The sequence below is a fragment of the Bufo bufo genome, chromosome 3, assembly GCF_905171765.1.
Source record: "Bufo bufo chromosome 3, aBufBuf1.1, whole genome shotgun sequence".
In the NCBI taxonomy this organism is placed as follows: domain Eukaryota; kingdom Metazoa; phylum Chordata; class Amphibia; order Anura; family Bufonidae; genus Bufo; species Bufo bufo.
In genome coordinates, this window is record NC_053391.1 from 27343520 (window position 1) to 27362521 (window position 19002).

Genomic DNA, 19002 nt, shown 5'->3' on the forward strand with positions numbered 1-19002 from the left:
TACTGCAGTCTTCTCATCGGCCCACAAGCTAGAAGCAGGGAGGGATCATGTGTTCTGATTTAAAAAAAATCGAATATTCGAAATTCCGAATATATATCACTATATTCAAAATATTCGCGAATTTTCTATATACCTATATTCGCGATAAAAATTCGAAATTCTAATATTCGTGATCAACACTAGTTCCTACACCAGAAAATCCTCACCCTAAATTATCTTCCCACCAAGTTCCTCAATATCCTCCACCGAGGCCAGCCAGTTAAGTTCTAAGGGCACCTGCCGCATGAAGGCAAAGAGAAGGCCGTCAAGAGGGTGTCGGAGTGTTCCGTCTGGACACCCAGAACCACTGTTAAACTTCCAGCCCCCGCAGTAGTGGGGCATACTGCGTGGGAGGTGGAGAGCCAAGATGCCCAGCACGGCTCCGAACACATGGTCGCAGGGTGTCCCATCATACGAGCCGAATTTGAAAGTATTCCTGTTGACTGCTTAGTGGATACCGGATCACAGGTAATGACAATGCCTGAGTCATACTTCAACTGTTACTTTCAAGCGCTGGCCAGGCCAGAGCGAGAGACATTGTTCCGGGTTACAGCGGCTAATCAACAACAGATCCCTGTCACGGGAGTCTAGTGGATGAATGTACAGCTATATGGACAAGAAGTGGGGAGAAAAGGTATCCTGCTGGTCCCCGAGGCGTTCAAAGAGGATGTACCGGTGATAATGGGCATGAATATTCAGCGAAAATTGGACCAGATCATGTTCACTAAACGTGGACCGGGTTATTGGAAGCAAGCCACTCCGCACAAACCCACCCAGAAAGCATTTTAATGGTTGATCCAATTCTGTGGGACACAGAAGAGTGTCCCAGCACATCAGTCTGTGGGAACTATCCAAATGGCGGGAAGGGCTACCCTCATCCTCCCTCTTTGTCGGGAGACTGTACTGACACTGCCTGTGAGAACTTTACGCAAACTTGAAGGTATGGAGGTGATCATTGAACCGGTAGGCCTGGAGGAGCAAGGCCAGGATGCCCTGCTGGCCATGACACTGGCAGTGGTCCAGAATGGAGGAGTACCCATAAGAGCTGTGAATATGGGACATCTAGAAGTCTCCTTGACTCCAGGAGTGGAACTGGCTCGTGTGTACCTACTTCGGGGAGAAGTGTTGAGTCGGAGAGAAGTGACTCTAGCTCCGATAGGTGAGGCTGTTTGGACCCTGGCAGTTACTGCCAGCGCAGAAGAGGCGTCAACCCCAGAATGGAATGGGAGAACCATCTTGGACCAAATGGAGATAGATGTGAAGGCTCTCAGTTCGGACCGCTTGCGACCAGTTGAAACCATGCTGTGGGAGAATCAGACTGTGTTTGCCCGCCATGCAGATGACTTTGGCTGCACAGATGCTATCACACATGAGATACCGACAGGGGACACTCCTCCAATTCGGGAGAGATATCGGCAGATTCCGCCCAAGTTGTACCTGGAAGCGAAGAAATTGTTGAAACAGATGATAGATTTCGGAGTGGGGCTGGGTAGCCAGAGTCCTTGGGCAGCCCCAGTGGTGCTTGTCAAGAAGAAGAATGGCACTATTCGATTTTGTGTGGCTTACCGGCCATTGAATGCTTGCACCACGCAAGACTCATACCCTCTGCCTCGCATCGAGAAGTCTCTGACGACTCTAGGATGGGCAAAATACTTTACCACCCTGGATCTAGCAAGCAGGTACTGGCAGGTACCGGTGGCAGAGCAGGACAGGGCGAAGACATGGGACTATTCGAATTCAACAGGATGCCTTTCGGGCTGTCTAATGCCCCGGGCACCTTCCAGCGGCTGATGGAGAGATGTCTGGGAGACCTGATTTTTGAAGCCACTCTGATATACAGTACAGACCAAAAGTTTGGACACACCTTCTCATTCAAAAAGTTTTCTTTATTTTCATGACTATGAAGGCATCAAAACTATGAATTAACACATGTGGAATTATATACATAACAAACAAGTGTGAAACAACTGAAAATATGTCATATTCTAGGTTCTTCAAAGTAGCCACCTTTTGCTTTGATTACTGCTTTGCACACTCTTGGCATTCTCTTGATGAGCTTCAAGAGGTAGTCCCCTGAAATGGTCTTCCAACAGTCTTGAAGGAGTTCCCAGAGATGCTTAGCACTTGTTGGCCCTTTTGCCTTCACTCTGCGGTCCAGCTCACCACAAACCATCTCGTTTGGGTTCAGGTCCGGTGACTGTGGAGGCCAGGTCATCTGGCGCAGCACCTCATCACTCTTCTTCATGGTCAAATAGCCCTTACTTTCAAAGTTTTCCCAATCCCTGACTGACTGACCTTCATTTCTTAAAGCAATGATGGCCACTCGTTTTTCTTTATTCAGCTGCTTTTTTCTTTCCATAATACAAATTCTAACAGTCTATTCAGTAGGACTATCAGCTGTGTATCCACCTGACTTCTCCTCAACGCCACTGATGGTCCCAACCCCATTTATAAGGCAAGAAATCCCACTTATTAAACCTGACAGGGCACACCTGTGAAGTGAAAACCATTTCAGGGGACTACCTCTTGAAGCTCATCAAGAGAATGCCAAGAGTGTGCAAAGCAGTAATCAAAGCAAAATGTGGCTACTTTGAAGAACCTAGAATATGTTATATTTTCAGTTGTTTCACACTTGTTTGTTATGTATATAATTCCACATGTGTTAATTCATAGTTTTGATGCCTTCAGTGTGAATCTACAATTTTCATGGTCATGAAAATAAAGAAAATTCTTTGAATGAGAAGGTGTGTCCAAACTTTTGGTCTGTACTGTACCTGGATGATATCATTGTGTACTCCGCTACTTTTCAAGAACACCTGAATCGACTAGGGCAGATACTCGAGCGACTGCGATCCCATGGCCTGAAAGTAAAGCCAAAGAAGTGTCATCTCTTCAAAAGGAAGATTTAGTACTTGAGCCATATGTTGTCCCAAGATGGAGTGCTGCCGTCCCAAGACAAAGTGTATGCAATACGAGAATGGCTAGTGCCCAGAACGCTGCAGGAGTTGAAAGTCTTCCTTGGAATGACCGGGTACTACTGGCGGTTTATCAAAGACTACACAAAGATAGCAGGTCCTTTGAATGTGTTGTTGAGAGGAACAGCTGGGAGACCCAGGGGACAAAGTGTTCCCTGGGGACAGAAGCAGGAGGAGGCCTGCCAGGCCCTGAAAGAAGCCCTGAATCGGCCCCCATCTTGGCTTATGCAGACTTCGACAAGCCTTTCCTTTTATCTACTGATGGCAGTCTCAACAGACTCGGGGCAGTCCTGTCGCAGGTACAAGATGGACACGAAAGGGATATTGCCTATGCCAGTAGTTCCCTGCGGGACACGGAGTGATACCCCCACAACTACAGTTCCATTTGGCTGGAACTCCTTACCCTGTTGTGGGCCATGACTGAGAAGTTTGCAGGATATCTGACAGGGGCTAAGATCTTTGTACGGACTGACAACAACTCCCTGGCCCATCTGAACACTGCCAAGCTGGGAGCCCTGGAGTAATGTTGGGCAGCTCGCCTTACAAAGTATGATTTCTCGATTCGCTACAGAGAACTCTAATGCCAATGGTCTGTCGAGGGTTACTTTTTAAACTCCGGTAGGGGATCTCGATGAACAAAAAGAAGAGGATGAAACAGACCTCCGCAAGTTTGCATCTCCAGCATTCGCGGCACAGACAAGTGGGGAGGCCCGTGCTCTACCCAAGACATTAGTGAGAACTAATGAAGAATGGGGCCGAATACAAGATGAAGACATTGGACTGCGGCAGATGAAAGGCTGGGTAACCCAGCGAAGGAAACCCGACAGAGAAGAAAGGACTGACCTTGATGCCGAGATGAAGTCCATTCTACATAATTGGGACAGACTGGAAGTTCACGGAGCTGTTTTGTACCGCAAGTGGCAGCAGCCTGCTGATCTAGAGGCGAGGTGGCAGGTAGTAATTCATAGAAGCATGGCATGGGAGATAGCCAAAGAGGCCCATGAATTCGGAGCTTACTTCGGGCCAGTCAAGGCCTACCAGTTGCTGCAGCGTTATGTATATTGTCCGTGACTGGAGGACACGGTTGAGGAAGTTTGCCGACAGTGTCGAGTGTGTGAACTCACTAAAAGCACGGAAGAGAGGGCACCCCTACAGGCCCTACAGACCAAAGAACCGCTGAAAGTATTAATGAGAGACTATCTCCTTGTGGGATAATCATCCAGAGACCTACAGTTCTGCCTGGTCATGATTGCCCACTTCTCCAAGTTTGCAGTAGTCACCCCAATGCGGGACCAGACAGCTGAGTCCGCAGCTCGGGCTGTCTGTCAAGACTTCATCCAGGTCTACGGGTGTCCGAAGCAATTTCACTCAGATCAAGGAGCGTGTTTTCAAGGGAAAGTGACGGAGGAGCTACACCGACTGTATGGCATTGAAAAATCCTGGACAACCCCATATCATCCCCAAGGGAATGGGGCCTGCAAGCGCTTTAACCGGACACTGCTTCAAATGTCGAGGATGCTAGAGAAAGACAAGAAGACGCACTGGCCTGACTATCTGCCTGAAGTGGTCTGGGCTTACAATAATTGGGTCCACACCACCACTGGTTACACCCCATACATGTTACTCTTTGGAACATGCTGGTTGGGAAATCGTTGAATTGAATCTAGAACAACCAGAGGACCTCATAGAACGATCGACCACCTCATGGGTGAAAGAACACCGTCGGCAGCTCCAGACGATGCGCCGGTTAGCAGGTCAGCAGTTGCAAGAGAGAACACATACTGACTGTCCTCCAATTCAGGAGGTTCAGTGGCAGCCTGGCAAGTCCATCCCAGAGGCAAGTTGAGCGAGTGTTGGGAAGTACAGCCAAACAAAGTGATCAAGAGAGTGTACCCCAATGGTCCGGTCTATGAAGTACGGGTTGAAAATGAGTTTGCCTCAAGGACTCTACATAGGAATTTGCTCTAGCCATGCCAGTCTGAAGATCCCACACCTGCTCAGAGGACACCTCCTTCTGTCCCATCCTTAGGACTTATTATCCCCGATGAAAACGATAGTGAAGACTGGTGGACCGTTCTTAACACTGAGGAAAGTTCCCAGGCAGCAGGTGATAAAGCTCCTTCCACAGAACCAGTACCGGCTCGCAGTGAGGAGGAACCCTCAACCACATCCGAATTTCGTATTGTAGTGGATGAACCCAGGTTGGCAGCTGACAGTGTGGAGAGTCAGGTCTTAACAGACCTCTGGAGATCTAGTAGGCTTACTGCAGAGGTTCCACCAAACAGGTTAGCTGCCGATCAGTTCATTTGGTCCACCTGTATGTATTGTGGACAATGTTGCATTGCCGTTTAGAAGTTGTATTAACCATTCCTTTCTTATGGACTATATAGCAAGGCCGAGGACGGCCACATTTAAGTGGGAAGGCGTGTAAGGGTCAGCCCCTAGAATTATCAAGTTCCATTTCTAGTGATAATATTTCACACAGACTGTTATGCCTTCCTCTAGCCACAAGAGGCCACTGTATCTTTGAGTAAGAAAGAAATAAAGTTGTTGGTCCGAGATGGACCGTGGTGTTTGAAGTTCCCGGGCTGGCTGGTGTGTTTCCTGGCTGGTGGTGAGCTGAGAGACAGGCTGCAGTTGGATAGAGCCACAGAGACTAAAATGTGATTCTGAGAAGAGAGATATCATCCAATTGAGAGACTTGTGACAGGACACGGGCCTGGCTAATGTACTATAGGTTAGCGGGACCGTGGCAGAGGACAGGGATTCCTGTCAGAGCTGAACTGATGTGGATTCCTGCACCTGCAATCTAGAGAGAGAGAGGAAAAGACAACACGGTGGGACAAGTAAGCGACTATATATCAGGAGCCAGACGACACCTGCCCCCACGTACCAAACCAAGACAAGCAGCTACCTCGTGGGAGAATGTGACAGGACTGATCTCTGCCCAGCTACTTACAGAATTGTGAGTGTGCACCGGTGCTAACCTGCGATAGGGCATAGAGCAGGATTCCTTAGTCAGAGCGTTGTAGAAACTTGCCCTGGTTAGCAGGGGTCAGACAGGAAAATATCAGGGGAGAGTAGCCTGTATTCTTATGTGTTTGCTGGTTGGAGTGCATTTAGTATATCAAGGATCAGTAACCTTTCTTGTAAAATTGTGTAAACTTGTTAACATTGTTCCAGTCATTTGTTGATTGCGCCCCTGGTGCATCGGCACAATACTGTTAAACCGATTTTCCAGCCGTTATATATTGTTTTTTAATAAAGCCGTTATCTGCTTCAGCCTCCTCGTCTGCTATACTGTATTTGAACCGTGCCCTGTGGTCTCTTCTTCCCCTGACCGCTACAATTGCATCTTTTATGTGGCACATCACATCATCATTTGTTAGCAGCACATTGCCTTGTGTAAGCTTGCGATCATTCATCTCCCATACAGAGGCCATGATTGATGCTTGTAAATGTGACTCTAGTGCACTTGAAAAATCGTTAAGTTCTGAGGAATGAATGGTTACCTGTGCAGTGGCAGATGTAAAAGCGCCTTAGAGGGAATATCTCACCATTGACCTCCCTAGACAGATAGACGTGGTTCACCTGATTAAAATACTGTTTTTCTTATGCTGATCCGGAACTCCGTTTCTGACTTATGATACTTTCTTCTTAATATGCAAATTAGGCCTTTGGTGCAATGAGGCCATCACCTTTGCTCTTATTGCACGCATGAATTACTCCTTTCTCTGGCTAGCTCCTTCCTTGCTGCTTTGATTGAAAGGACCAGGCAGTGGCAAAGCAGTGAGGTATGGGCTGGCCACAGAAATGAGCTATGCTTGGGTACAACAAAAAATAAAATATTTACAATAGACCGTGGCACTCTCTTAGAGTGCCGCGGTATATGTTGAACATTTTATTTGCTGTCACGGGGTATGTATGGACTGTTACCTGACACCGCGGGCACCACCACTATGCAATCCCACTGTTGTGCTGTAGCACTCTTCTTTTTTCCTGGGTTCAACAAAAGCAATGGTGATGCCCTCATTGCACCAAAGGCCAAATTTGCATATTAAGAAAAAGTATTATGGTAACTTGGGAAAGAAGCCTCGAATCAAGAAAAGGAAAATAGCATTTTAATCAGGTGAACCACAGCTATGTGTCTAGGGAGGTCGCTGTTGACAGTATCCCTTAAAATGTGGTTTTGCGTTCAGTCCTTCTTGTTTTCCATTAGATTCCTCAGGTGCAGGAACCCTACAGCTACAATTTTTTTTGCAAGTCAATGGTCCTTCTCATCACTGACCCACCAAGGATGGACGAGGGCAGAAACCACATGGCTACGAGGATATTAGACCTCACCCTAGAGATCATCTACCTGATAACTGGAGAGGTGAGAGTCTCACGTGACATCACTCTTATCTCTCTTAATAATACAGGTAAATGACTGGAAAGGTGAAGGACTCTTAGAATACATGTAGTGATCGGTTTCTCCCCATACACAGGATTACACATTAGTGAAGAGGTCGTCTGATAAGTGTGTGACACCCCATGTGTCCAGGACCCCAGGAGCCATCACCGAGCCTCCACCTCATTCACTGATACATGAGCAGAAGATCCTAGAACTTACCAACAGGATCACTGAGATGCTGACCAGAGAGGTGAGCGCTGCTGGGAATGCTGGGACATTATACAATAACGCCAAGGAGGTGTCTGGAGGATGACTGTATGATTGTGTGTGTCAGGTTCCTATAAGGTGTCAGGATGTCACTGTCTATTTCTCCATGGCGGAGTGGGATTATTTAGAAGGACACAAGGATCTGTATAAGGACGTCATTATGAAGGATCACCAGCCCCTCACATCACCGGGTAAGAGACCAATTGGTCATTGTTAAAAAAGTTTGCATTTTGAAGCCTCCATTTTAAACTGCCTCTGCAGACTGTTCCTACTCCTGACTAAAATCCCTCAGAAAGTGGCTCTGATGGCTTCATCTGTAGCCTTTATCTCTTCAATCTTGACAGCTCATAATCAGTCATTTAAGCTGAATTATGATCAAGCTAGAGTTCAGCTTAAATTAGTGTTTAGGAGCTGTCAGGAGTGAAGAGATAAGGGCTACAGATGGAGCTCTCAGAGCAGATGGATGTCAGTGAGAAGCAGAAAGAACTGTCTGTAGAGTAGTGAAAACGTGAAGGCTGTAGAAGTCACTGTTAAAAAATCTTTGATAAAGACTAATTGGAAAAAATCTTTTATATAAAAAAAACACAATGTAATATTAAACAAAAATTGTCCTCAATGGTGTTCATAGCCATTAACTGCTTCAGAACCTCTCATAGACTATAAACGTTCGGGTGCTTCGTGCTTAAAAGGGTTTTCTAAAACTTATATAATGATGACCTATCCTCTGGATCCACATCAGTATGTGATTGGTGGGGTCCGACACCCAGGGGGCTAGGTATCTGCCCAAGCTGCTGGGTCTTAGACCCAGATCAGCTCTGCAGTGAGGCTGAATAACCTTGTGCAACGTCTCTGGACCCTGTAATATGTCCGCCTCAGTTACAGAAGAAATCGGCAATAAGAAAAAAAAAAAAGTTATGTTAATGGGGTTCTCCAGGAATGAGTTAAAATGTCCGCCTGCAACCTCTCCTTTTTATGCAGTTCTCTCCCTATCACAGCTCCAGAGGTCTCTCTCTCTCTCTCTCTCTCTATCACAGCTCAGGGTGTTTGTCTTCTTATCATAGCTCAGGAGGTGTGTCCTTTCTGCTGCAGCTTTCTGTCTATCACAGCTCAAGGGGTGTGTCCATTTATGCAGCTCTCTCCTTATCACAGCTTCGGAGGTGTCTCTCTCTCTATCACAGCTCAGGATGACCCTCAACTTCACTTCCTACTCCATGCAGCTTCATCTGTGTGGGTCCTGAACACCTATAGGATGGCAAGTAAGATGTGGAAGCTAAAATAAGTAAAAAAAATAAAATAAAATAAATATATATATACTTTCCAAAGAACGAGGCAGCACTTCCAGATTTCGGTGACAGGGTGAAGACCCTGTCACCCTAATCTGGAAGTGCTCCCTCGTTCTTTGGAAAGTACATATCGTGGAGGAGAAGCCGACCTCTGTGAGGAATTGCACCCAGTGCACGCGGTCTGACTGTGCTGCTGCGGTATTTGCTATTATATATATATATATTGTGGGGATTTTCTCTGGTAGACAGGCTTGCGGACACAGTATAGAGACAATGACAACGTCTTTAACTTAAACCGTGCAGTGTTTTATTCACACAGACGTAAAGTTCAAGGAAAAACAGTCACCTTGAGTCTGGTGTTTGTTCACACCAGGCTGCAGCACATAAGTCCTTGAATGAAGCAGTAGTCCACGTGCTTTTGTCCACAAACAATATAGCAGGCCTAGTCCCAGCCCAAACTCTAAGGCTCCAACACCGAAACTGACAGAGCTCCACTGTCAGATGGATGATAATCCACACAGCTAAACATGCTGGCTGGGTTTTTATATCCCAGCCCAAAACCCGGCCTGGGACGTGGGGAACAGCCACCCACCCTGCTCTTTGGCTGCTCCTTATAGGAACCGGCCCGGATCGGCTTTACAGCCATACTAACAGCTGAAGTGTCAGACGGCAACTGCAAAACTGACACTTCAGGGAAAAATCCGGTTCTTATCTCACCGATGCCAGGAACCTCGGTGACGCGTATCTTCCGTGAATGACGACTCCTTGTTCCTTCTTACAATATATATAAAATAGGGGGCTAGACCACCTCCTCTTATAACATAAATGTGCCGAGTGCTCTGACTAAACTCCAGTACCAAGGAGCAAAAACAGTAAATAACCACATAATTGTGGTTGGCGCTCAAGGCAAAAATAATTGGATAAGAAAAATCTGCATATTACATTTTAATAAGGTACAAACACGAGGGGAATAATTAAAAACCATATAAAACTATTATAACTGCAATTCATAGGCATAAGATAATCTAAAATATCAAATGTAGTTTTCCCTACAGATTTTAAATAATGTCCAATAATATCAGCTTCTAGTCTTGGCAGTATCACTATATACGTGGTATTGTGTGATGCTATGATTGATATATACTTGCACTGTCAGAGAAGACGACAGTTTTAAACTATTTTGTTGAAGACACCATTTTCCTCTATTTGTTTTGAAGACGATTGTCATCATTTCTTTTTTTTGGAAAAAAATTTGCGACTGGAAAATACAATAATGGCCGGCACTGTGGAGAAAATTTAGCCACACAGAACTCCCACCAGCAACGATCTCATTATTTCTGCCACCAACTGAGCTTTCCTTAGATCTGACACGGCTTTTGAGCCTGCACTAACAAGGTCCACTACTGCCATGTATAACGCCTGTGAGGCACGGCAGTACGTCAGGTTAGGTGCATTGGGTTGTGCTAAATAGAATTTTTGGAACATTATGTTTAACAGTGCTTTTAAAAAAATTGCAATGTCTGTGGCAAGATTGACACTGCCCGTGATGCTGTAAGATACACTTATCGTACTCTTGCTGAAGCTTTGTAACAGGTTTGGAAAAATAGATGTAATTGTACAAGTTCTGCAGCCACAATATACCCTGCTGGGGACGCAGTAAAATACGGCTACTGTACACTTGTTAAAGAGGTTATCCCATGACTAATGTTAAAAACTGAAGATCAGACATCATCTAGGACATGACAAAGCTAACAAAGCTAGAACCAGCCCTGTACCTCACATGGATCCAGAGATCTCCCCATTCATTGCTCTGCTAGATTTATATTAAGCTGACAGCTCAGGGGGCGTGTCCATGCTCTGCCTATCACAGCTCAGGAGGCAGTTGAAAGATGAAACTGAGCATGTGCGGCCACCTCAGTGAGCAGGACAAAGAAATAAGAAAAACAGAAGGTGGCGCTATACAATTACATTTTATTGAATAACTCTGCGGCTGTGCTAAATTTTTCATTACATGCAATTACAGAAGAATTCAGACCCAGGTGCTAGTTTGAAAACTGTAGAATATTTTTTGTGGGACAACCCCTTTAACTGTAGAAGTTTTGCAATGGGTTTTTGGAAGAAATATGATGTAGTTGCACAACCTCTGCAACCAAACTGCTGGTGAAGCAATGAAATGCACTTATTGTACACTTACTTATTTCCTATAGATGAGTCCAGTAGGAGAAATCCACCAGAGAGATGTTCCAGTCCTCTATATTCCCAGGATTGTCCAGAGGAAAAGCAAAATATCCCACCTGATCAAAAGGTGAGATTTCTGCAAATTCCCTATAGATTAATGTAATGATGCTTTCTACTTGACTTCTCCAGTTGCAGGGCAGCAGATGCTCCATATCATCTTGTTGTCGGTGGTCAGTAGTGTCTACAAATGGTTTCTAGGTTCATGAAAGATTGCGCCAAACTTCCCATTTCTTGGACACACACTCGACAATTAAAGGGATTTTCTGAGTCTTCTATATTGATGACCTATCCTTGGGATCCTGGGGGTTTCACTTCTCGCACACCCTGATCAGCTGTTTGAAGAGGCCACAGTGGTCTGGTGAGTGACGTGGTCTCCTCACAACATACCAAGAATAGAGATGGCCTTGCGGTTCGGAACATATGGCGATGTCCGCCGGTGCCATATTCTTTTACATTGTGAAGAACTTTGACCCATGACACATCCATCAGGTGGTACAGGACAGTTAACTGAGACGTTTCAGCACATGGACACACCCCCTACCCTATAAATAAACCCGATCTGGCCGCCATGTTACATTCAGTCTTTTGCCAGTGTGAGGGGAGAGGTTGCTGTGTGGAGCAGGGACAGACTGTTAGGGACACTAAACACTAGCTAATAGGGCCACAAAAGTCATTTTAAGGACTGGTATAGGTGTGCTATTGATTGGTGTGCAGTACAGAGGGGTATAATACACTTATTATATACTTTCTAATATAGAAAGCATATTATAGTGGATTTGTATAGTGCAGCATTGTGACTGGTGATCGGTTCTGCAGCGATACTACAACTACAAAGAGTGACAAATGCAATTAGAAAAAAGTATTATAACTGTTGTGATAGACCAGTGGCCCCCCAAAACGACATATTGAAGTGGGGTGTTATCTAAGAATATACTTTTCAAATAGTGTATTTGGGTACTGCAGAAATTTAGCCTCTTTCACTGCGTTACCTCTGCTACACACAGTGAGAAAATTTACAGGAAAAAAAAAGGACTGGTATAGGTGTGCTATCGATAGGTGTGACTTACAGAGGGGTGTGATATACTTATAATATACTTTCTAACATAGAAAGTATATTATAGTGCATTTGTATTGTGCAGCAGTTGTGTGCGGTTGTGCTGTGATACTGCAGCTAAACGCTATTGGAACAAACGCTATTGGAACAAATAATTTATACTGGTGTGATATACCAGTTGCACCCCCCCCCCCCCAAAAAGTGATTGAGGCAGGGTGTTATATACCAATAATATACTTTCTATATAGTGCATTTGGGTAGTGCAGCATATGTTTGCGGTTTTGCTGTGTCACCTCAGCTACAGATAGTGACAAACGCCATTGGAACAAATAATTTCTACTGGTGTGATATACCAGTTGTCCCCCAAAAAAAGTGATTGAGGCAGGGGTGTGATACCTTCTTCCACAAATACTGCTCTTCTATAGGTACTTTTGTCACAGGGTAATTTTGAAAATGACAGGCAGAGGAAGAGGCAGGGCATTCTGCAGGGGTGGTAGGGGTCGGGCAGGTGCACCAAGCCGGAGCCTAAGTGGGAAGTTGGAGAAGGTGCGTGTGATTACAGAAAATGACGCACCAGACTTGGTTGAGTGGCTTCTGCACCCTCCTCATCCTCTCTATCTGCACCCTCTTCACTCTCTGCTGTGTGCACCCCCAAAGACACCACCACCATAGCCCCTCCGCTCGAGTCAGAGGAATTATTTTCCCATCCATTACAAGACCTTACTGATGCGCAGCCATTCTTGGCATCGGATCAGGAAGAGGAGGTAGCAACGGCCGCCACCCAGCAGTGTGGGATTTTTTTTTTATATGTGTCCTCTGCTGACAATAGTGTTGCCATCTTGCAGCCTATGCTGTCAACGCATAAGTCGCGGCAAGTGAATGTATCTCTGGCACACAGTGTCGGTGCCAAGATACATCTGACCACAGTCACGTGGTCTAGCAAACACGGGCAGGGAAGGTACATAACTTTTACTGCCCACTGGGTGAACCTTCTGACGGCTGTCACGCATGCAACCCGTGGCACCCGTGTGGATTTGATGTTACCGCAATGGATTGCATGCAGGTCTGCCTCTTCTTCTCCTCCTCCTACTCCATCCTCTGTCTCCTCCTCGGCTGACTCCTCCTTTTCCACTGCTACCGCCTCTTCCGCTGTGCTCCCCAAGCTCCCCAGAACCTATTCGACGTGCTAGGTGCGACGTTGCAATGCTGTGCTGAGGCTGTTGTGCCTGGAACCCAAGAGCCACACTGGTCCTGCACTACTTTCAGCTTTGTGGTCAGAGGCCGATCAGTGGCTAACCCCGCTCAATTTGACAGTTGGTAAAATGGTGTGCGACAACGGTGCCAATCTGCTGAGCACGCTGAAACAGGGCAAAATGACACACGTGCCGTGCATGGCACACGTCCTGAACTTAGTCATGCAGCGATTCATTGCCAAATACCCCGGGGTCAAGGACGTCTTGCGGCAGGCCAGGAAAATCTCTGGCCATTTTAGTTTTTCACAGTGCCAGTGGCTGCTCATGCGCGACGCATGCAGACTTCTGCGGCCATTTGATGAGATCACCAAACTGGTCAGTCGCCGCCAGGGCGCCATCAGTGACATTGTACCTTACGCCTTCTTTCGAGGAACAGAAGCAGGAGCAGGAAGATGAGGAAGTCACAATGCTGGATGAATTCCCAGGAGGGCTACTCCATCTGAGACAAGTCAACAGGAGTCAGAGGAGGATGGTGCCGGGGCGGAGGAGGAGCAAGAAGAGCATGCTTTAAAATTTTCTGGGATCCCTGGTGTTGTCCGTGGCTAGGGGGAGGAGACCGAGGACGACATTATCCTGGACGATGAGCAGGAGCCAGGCCACTCCACCGCTTCCAGTTTAGTGCAAATGGGGGCCTTCATGCTCCAGTGTTTGAAGAGGGACCCCCGTATAAAAAGCATAAAGGGCAAGGACCAGTACTAGGTGGAAACGTACTTAGACATCCGGTACAAATACAAAATGGCAGACATGTTACCAGCATCACAGAGGGCTGTCAGAATGCAGCACTTCCAGGCCTAGCTTCGAGAAATGCTGCATTCTACTTTTGTGGGCGCTGGCAGAGGAATTTCCACTCACAGAGAAACAGTTGAGGGTACCAATTTAACAGCGCATGCAAAAAGAGGGCGGTGTGAAGATGTGTTGGTCACTTCGCATTTGAGATCATTCTTGCAACCAACCCATCGACAGCTGCCCTCCGGATCCAACCTCAGGGAACACCTAGACCGACAGGTCTCCGACTACATCGGGTTAAAGCCCGATGTGGACGCTCTGAGAAGCGAGGAACCCCTGGACTACTGTGCAGGCTTGAACTGTGGCCAGAGCTGGCACAATTTTCCATGGAACTGTTGGCTTGCCCCTCGTCCAGTGTCCTGTCCGAAAGGAAGTTCAGCGCAGCAGGGGGGATCGTGACCGAGAAGCGCACTCGCCTTGCTCACGACAGTGTGGACTACCTCACATTTCTAAAAATGAATGAGGCATCGTTCTCATAGGAATTCAACACCTGTGACGACCATGTTTAATTGAATTTCCTTATGCCAGCCCACAAATATCCGCCACCACCCAGAACAAATATTGGTCCCTGTCTTAGGTAAATACAGCGGCATAAAAGGCCTTTTCTGTCCGTTTAATGCCTAATGTATTGGGCCTCGGAGGAATTCAACACCTGTGACTACCACGTCAACTATTATCATTAGTTTTTTTTTCAAGATGGGGGATTTTGTTAGCCATGTTTTTAATCAAATTTTATATTTTTAGTTCTTTTAAACATATGTATTTGACCTGTATTTGTACTAGCCTTCAGTAAAATTGTTATCCAATAACCGTGTAATTTACCTCCAGCCACAACCTTACTTGTTCTTTTATGTACGCTGAATGCATAATTTTTGGGGCCTGTAGTATACTGGCCTGCTGGAAAATTGATATCCAATGCCCGTGTAATCTACCTCAAGCCGCATACTTACTTGTTCTTTTATGTATGCTGAATGCGTAATTTTTGGGACCTATAGTACACTGGCCTGCTGGAAAATTGATATCCAATGACCATGTAATCTACCTCCAGCCACATACTTACTTACTCTTTTATGTACGCTGAATGCATAATTTTTGGGGCCTGTAGTACACTGGCCTGCTGGAAAATTGATATCCAATGACCGTGTAATCTACCTCCAGCCACATACTTACTTGTTCTTTTCTGTACAGTGAATTAATAATTGTTGCGGCCTTGGAGGAATGCAACACCAGTGACGACCACGTGTTATCGAATTTCAACTATCATTTGGGGATTTTTCAAGAGGCGGTATTTCGTTAGCCATGTTTTTAATCCAATTTTATATTTTTATTTATTTTAAACATATGTATTTGACCTGTATTTGTACTGGCCTGCAGTAAAATTGATATCCATTGACCGTGCAATATACCTCTGGCCACATAATCACTTGATCTTTTCTGTCTGGTGAATACCTAATGTTTGGGCCTGTAGTTCAGTGGCCTACAGTAAAATTTTTATCCATTGACCGCATAATGTACCTCGAGCTACATAATCAAAATTTCTTTTATGTCAGGTGAATGCCTAATTTTTAAGGTCCGTACTCCCGTGGCGTAAAATAACATTTTTCTAGGCTCCAACAGGACACATTTCAGAGAATTTCCCTTTAAGACGCATACAAATGTCCCCTGATTAAGATACATATTTTTTGCTGGAATTTTTGTCATTGATCCCCTTCTAGTATTGTGGCAGGCTCAGCACTATGAATTGCCTTTTGCGCTGTTGCATTAGAAGAATTTTGATATCTCTGACTTAGTCTAACCAGACTCTCTATTACTCTGTAATTCTTCTAGCGCCGTTCTATGGAAGCAGTAGTTTTAAAGAGCACACCAAATGCTTCAAATAACTTCTTTATTAACTTTTCTTCATATATAACACTGCCGCCTCCGCAGCAGATAGTCCATGTACATAACAGATGTTGAAAAGATATCACACAATGGCGGTATGATTAAGATGGTGGTTCAACTGTTCAATCTTGTCATTCAACATAAAATGGTGGATATATTTTTCTCTAGAGTATCTGTACTGTCAGTTTAAGTTATTTAAGCACTTTATGATCTCTCTGAGAGGTATATCTAAGATTTGACTGATAGTTCAACTGATCTGTATGAAATTTGCATGGATTGCTATTTGTATGATATTTGTAGTTTGCAATTGTATCTTTAGTTTGAAATTGGAACTGTAAGTAAACACACATATAACTGGTTCAGTATACAGTTATAATCACAATACTAACAATATGAATATTATATAACTGTTCTAAATACCTATTCTGGCCTCTTGTTTCCATAAAAACAGAGCTCTCAGTGGAGTGAATGTCTCTTTAGCTCCTGTCTCTGGTGAATAATGATTATTCCCAGACAGGCTGTCTGTGAGGCTGGCTGTAATTGGTGAAAACTCTTGCTGTGTGAAAAGCTGGCTGTGATTTGTCTAGACTTCTGCCCAGCAACAACAGATTAACACTATACTTTCTGTTGTTTCTGCTGTGTCACTGAGCTTACCTTACATTACAAAATGAATCTTAAAGGCATATTTTCTTTTTCTGCTTCTGTGAACACAAAATATAACAGTTATATGACATCTAAAACATGATGTCACAGTAAATCACTCAGCTTTTTTTTTCTAACACATAAACATAGGAACTGTATTAAGGCTATTGGCAGGTTTAGCTGTATACACATATAAGCTATACTAGCAACCTAGGACAGGTCCTCGCTGGCCAGCTACAAGTATGTCACTGATCATGTTGTGGGACCATTTGTACACTTCTACTAAGTATTTGGTGGCTGCAAATATGAGCTGAAGGTTTTTCAGGTTCGCCTGCCATTAAAGTGACTGGTGCCCACAGCGAATGGGGCTCGATCGCTTTCGCGAACCGTCCCGGCCGATGTTTGTCCATCACTAACCAAGAACAGTGGTAGCTTTTGTATAAGGGCTGTATTTGGATTTGCAGCTTGAGCCAAATGAATCTGAATGGGACTGAGCTGAAACCAGGTCACATGACTGATTAACTTAATGTCACTGGCCTAGGAAGAGGCATCTTCAAACAGCTGAAGGGTACTGGGAGTTGAACCCTCACCGATCAGATATTGATGACCTAACCTGAGGATAGGCCATCAAAATAGAAGACCTGGAAAACCCCTTTAAGATATCTGCACGAGTGCAGATTTCAAAACAGAAAATCTGCAATTCTGCACCAGATCCTCACCAAAAACTGTAAGTATTACTTGCGGTTTTTAATGTGGATTGTCTGCAGATTTTACCCTTTCATTGAAATCTGCACCTAAAATCTCACAAACTATTGATATGCTGTAGATTTCTAAATCCGAATCTCAGGTCAATTTCCACATGAAAAAAAATTTTTGTTTTAAAAACAAAGTGTACATGAAATTTGTCTAATCTTATACACTTTGGTACTGTATTATGCTGGTGTATTACCACGTATGCAGGTGCCCTTAAAGGGGTTGTGTCACTTCAGCAAATAGCATTTATTATGTAGAGAAAGTTAATACAAGCCACTTTCTAATGTATTGGTATTATCCATATTTCCATATTTCCATATTTTTACATCAAATTATACTGGTTGTTTCCATGGTACTACTCCTTGCACCATGCTTGCAAACAGGAGGTATGCCTAGGGACCCGTCTCTTCCGAAAGAAGACTGCCACAAATAGTCTGCTACAATGGGACAGTCACCATCCGGTGTCCCTTAAAAAAGGCATTGCTACGGTGCAATATTTGCGGTTACGGCGCAATTGCTCCAAGGTGTCGGACTAGAGGTTTCAGAGGAGAGGGTACCCACAACATGTATTGGCAAGGGCACATCAACACTCACTGGCGGCTGACCGTAATACTTTTCTGGTTCCACAGACGAAACCATCAGATGATGAGAAAATTTGCATCATTGCAACCTTTAATGATGCTCATGAGACCGTTCGGGCTACTCTTACCCAATTCTGGGGAATTTTGCAATCGGACCCTGATGTGGGTCATTTGGTGGGCGATGAGCCGAGCATCACATACCGCCGGGGGAGGAACCTGCGTAATAGCTTGGCGCATGGTTTATACCAATCCCCGGTTACATCTACCTGGTTGGGTAGTAGACCTATGGGCACATTCCGCTGCAGTGGTTGCATTGCGTGTAATGTCATTCAAACTGGTAGTATATTTTACTAGTACGGTCACGCAAAAACCATATATGATCAAGTCGTTTATCAATTGCAAAACTAGAGGCATTGTGTACTTGGCAACTTGTAAATGCGGGATGCAATATGTGGGAAAAACGATCCGAGAATTTCGGAGACGGATCGGTGAGCACTTAAACGACATTCAGAATGGTGCAGATACCCCTATTGCACGACATGTTGCCTCAGCCCACGACAATGAGTTGGACTCAATTCATTTTCTGGGGATTGAAACAGTGAGAAGATCTGTGGTTTGATAGAAAAGTATTGCAAAAGGAGGCACAATGGACCTTCAGGCTACGGACGGTGCATCCTGAAGGTCTTAATGAATTTATCTCTTTTGCTTGCTTCATTCAAGATGGTCCCATCAGATCTGTTGTGATGGCTTTACAATAGGGGGTCACAACATCCATCCTTGATTGACCCCGTGCAATTCCCCACAATCCATCAGCTCTATGAAATATCAATTAGCCTGTCAAAAGTTTATTAATCTGA

The 19002-nt window shown here is 45.0% G+C and overlaps 2 protein-coding genes across 7 annotated transcripts in view; one reads left to right on the forward strand and one right to left on the reverse strand.

The window, feature by feature from the left end:
• LOC120994421 (zinc finger protein OZF-like) overlaps window positions 1–19002 on the reverse strand; it is a 391027-nt gene that overhangs the window by 37575 nt on the left and 334450 nt on the right. The gene's annotated exons all lie outside the window — the stretch shown is intronic.
• The window catches only part of LOC120994424 (zinc finger protein 501-like), a 119531-nt gene that overhangs the window by 3515 nt on the left and 97014 nt on the right, over window positions 1–19002 (forward strand). For 2 of the 3 annotated variants that reach the window (XM_040422982.1, XM_040422981.1), the window contains exons 2-5: window positions 7234–7389; window positions 7502–7657; window positions 7742–7865; window positions 11165–11262. In XM_040422982.1, coding sequence (XP_040278916.1) covers window positions 7282–7389; window positions 7502–7657; window positions 7742–7865; window positions 11165–11262 — 486 coding nt within the window. In that variant the 5' untranslated portion in view covers window positions 7234–7281. The remainder of the gene's footprint in view (window positions 1–7233; window positions 7390–7501; window positions 7658–7741; window positions 7866–11164; window positions 11263–19002) is intronic. The other variant, XM_040422984.1, reaches the window with a different exon arrangement.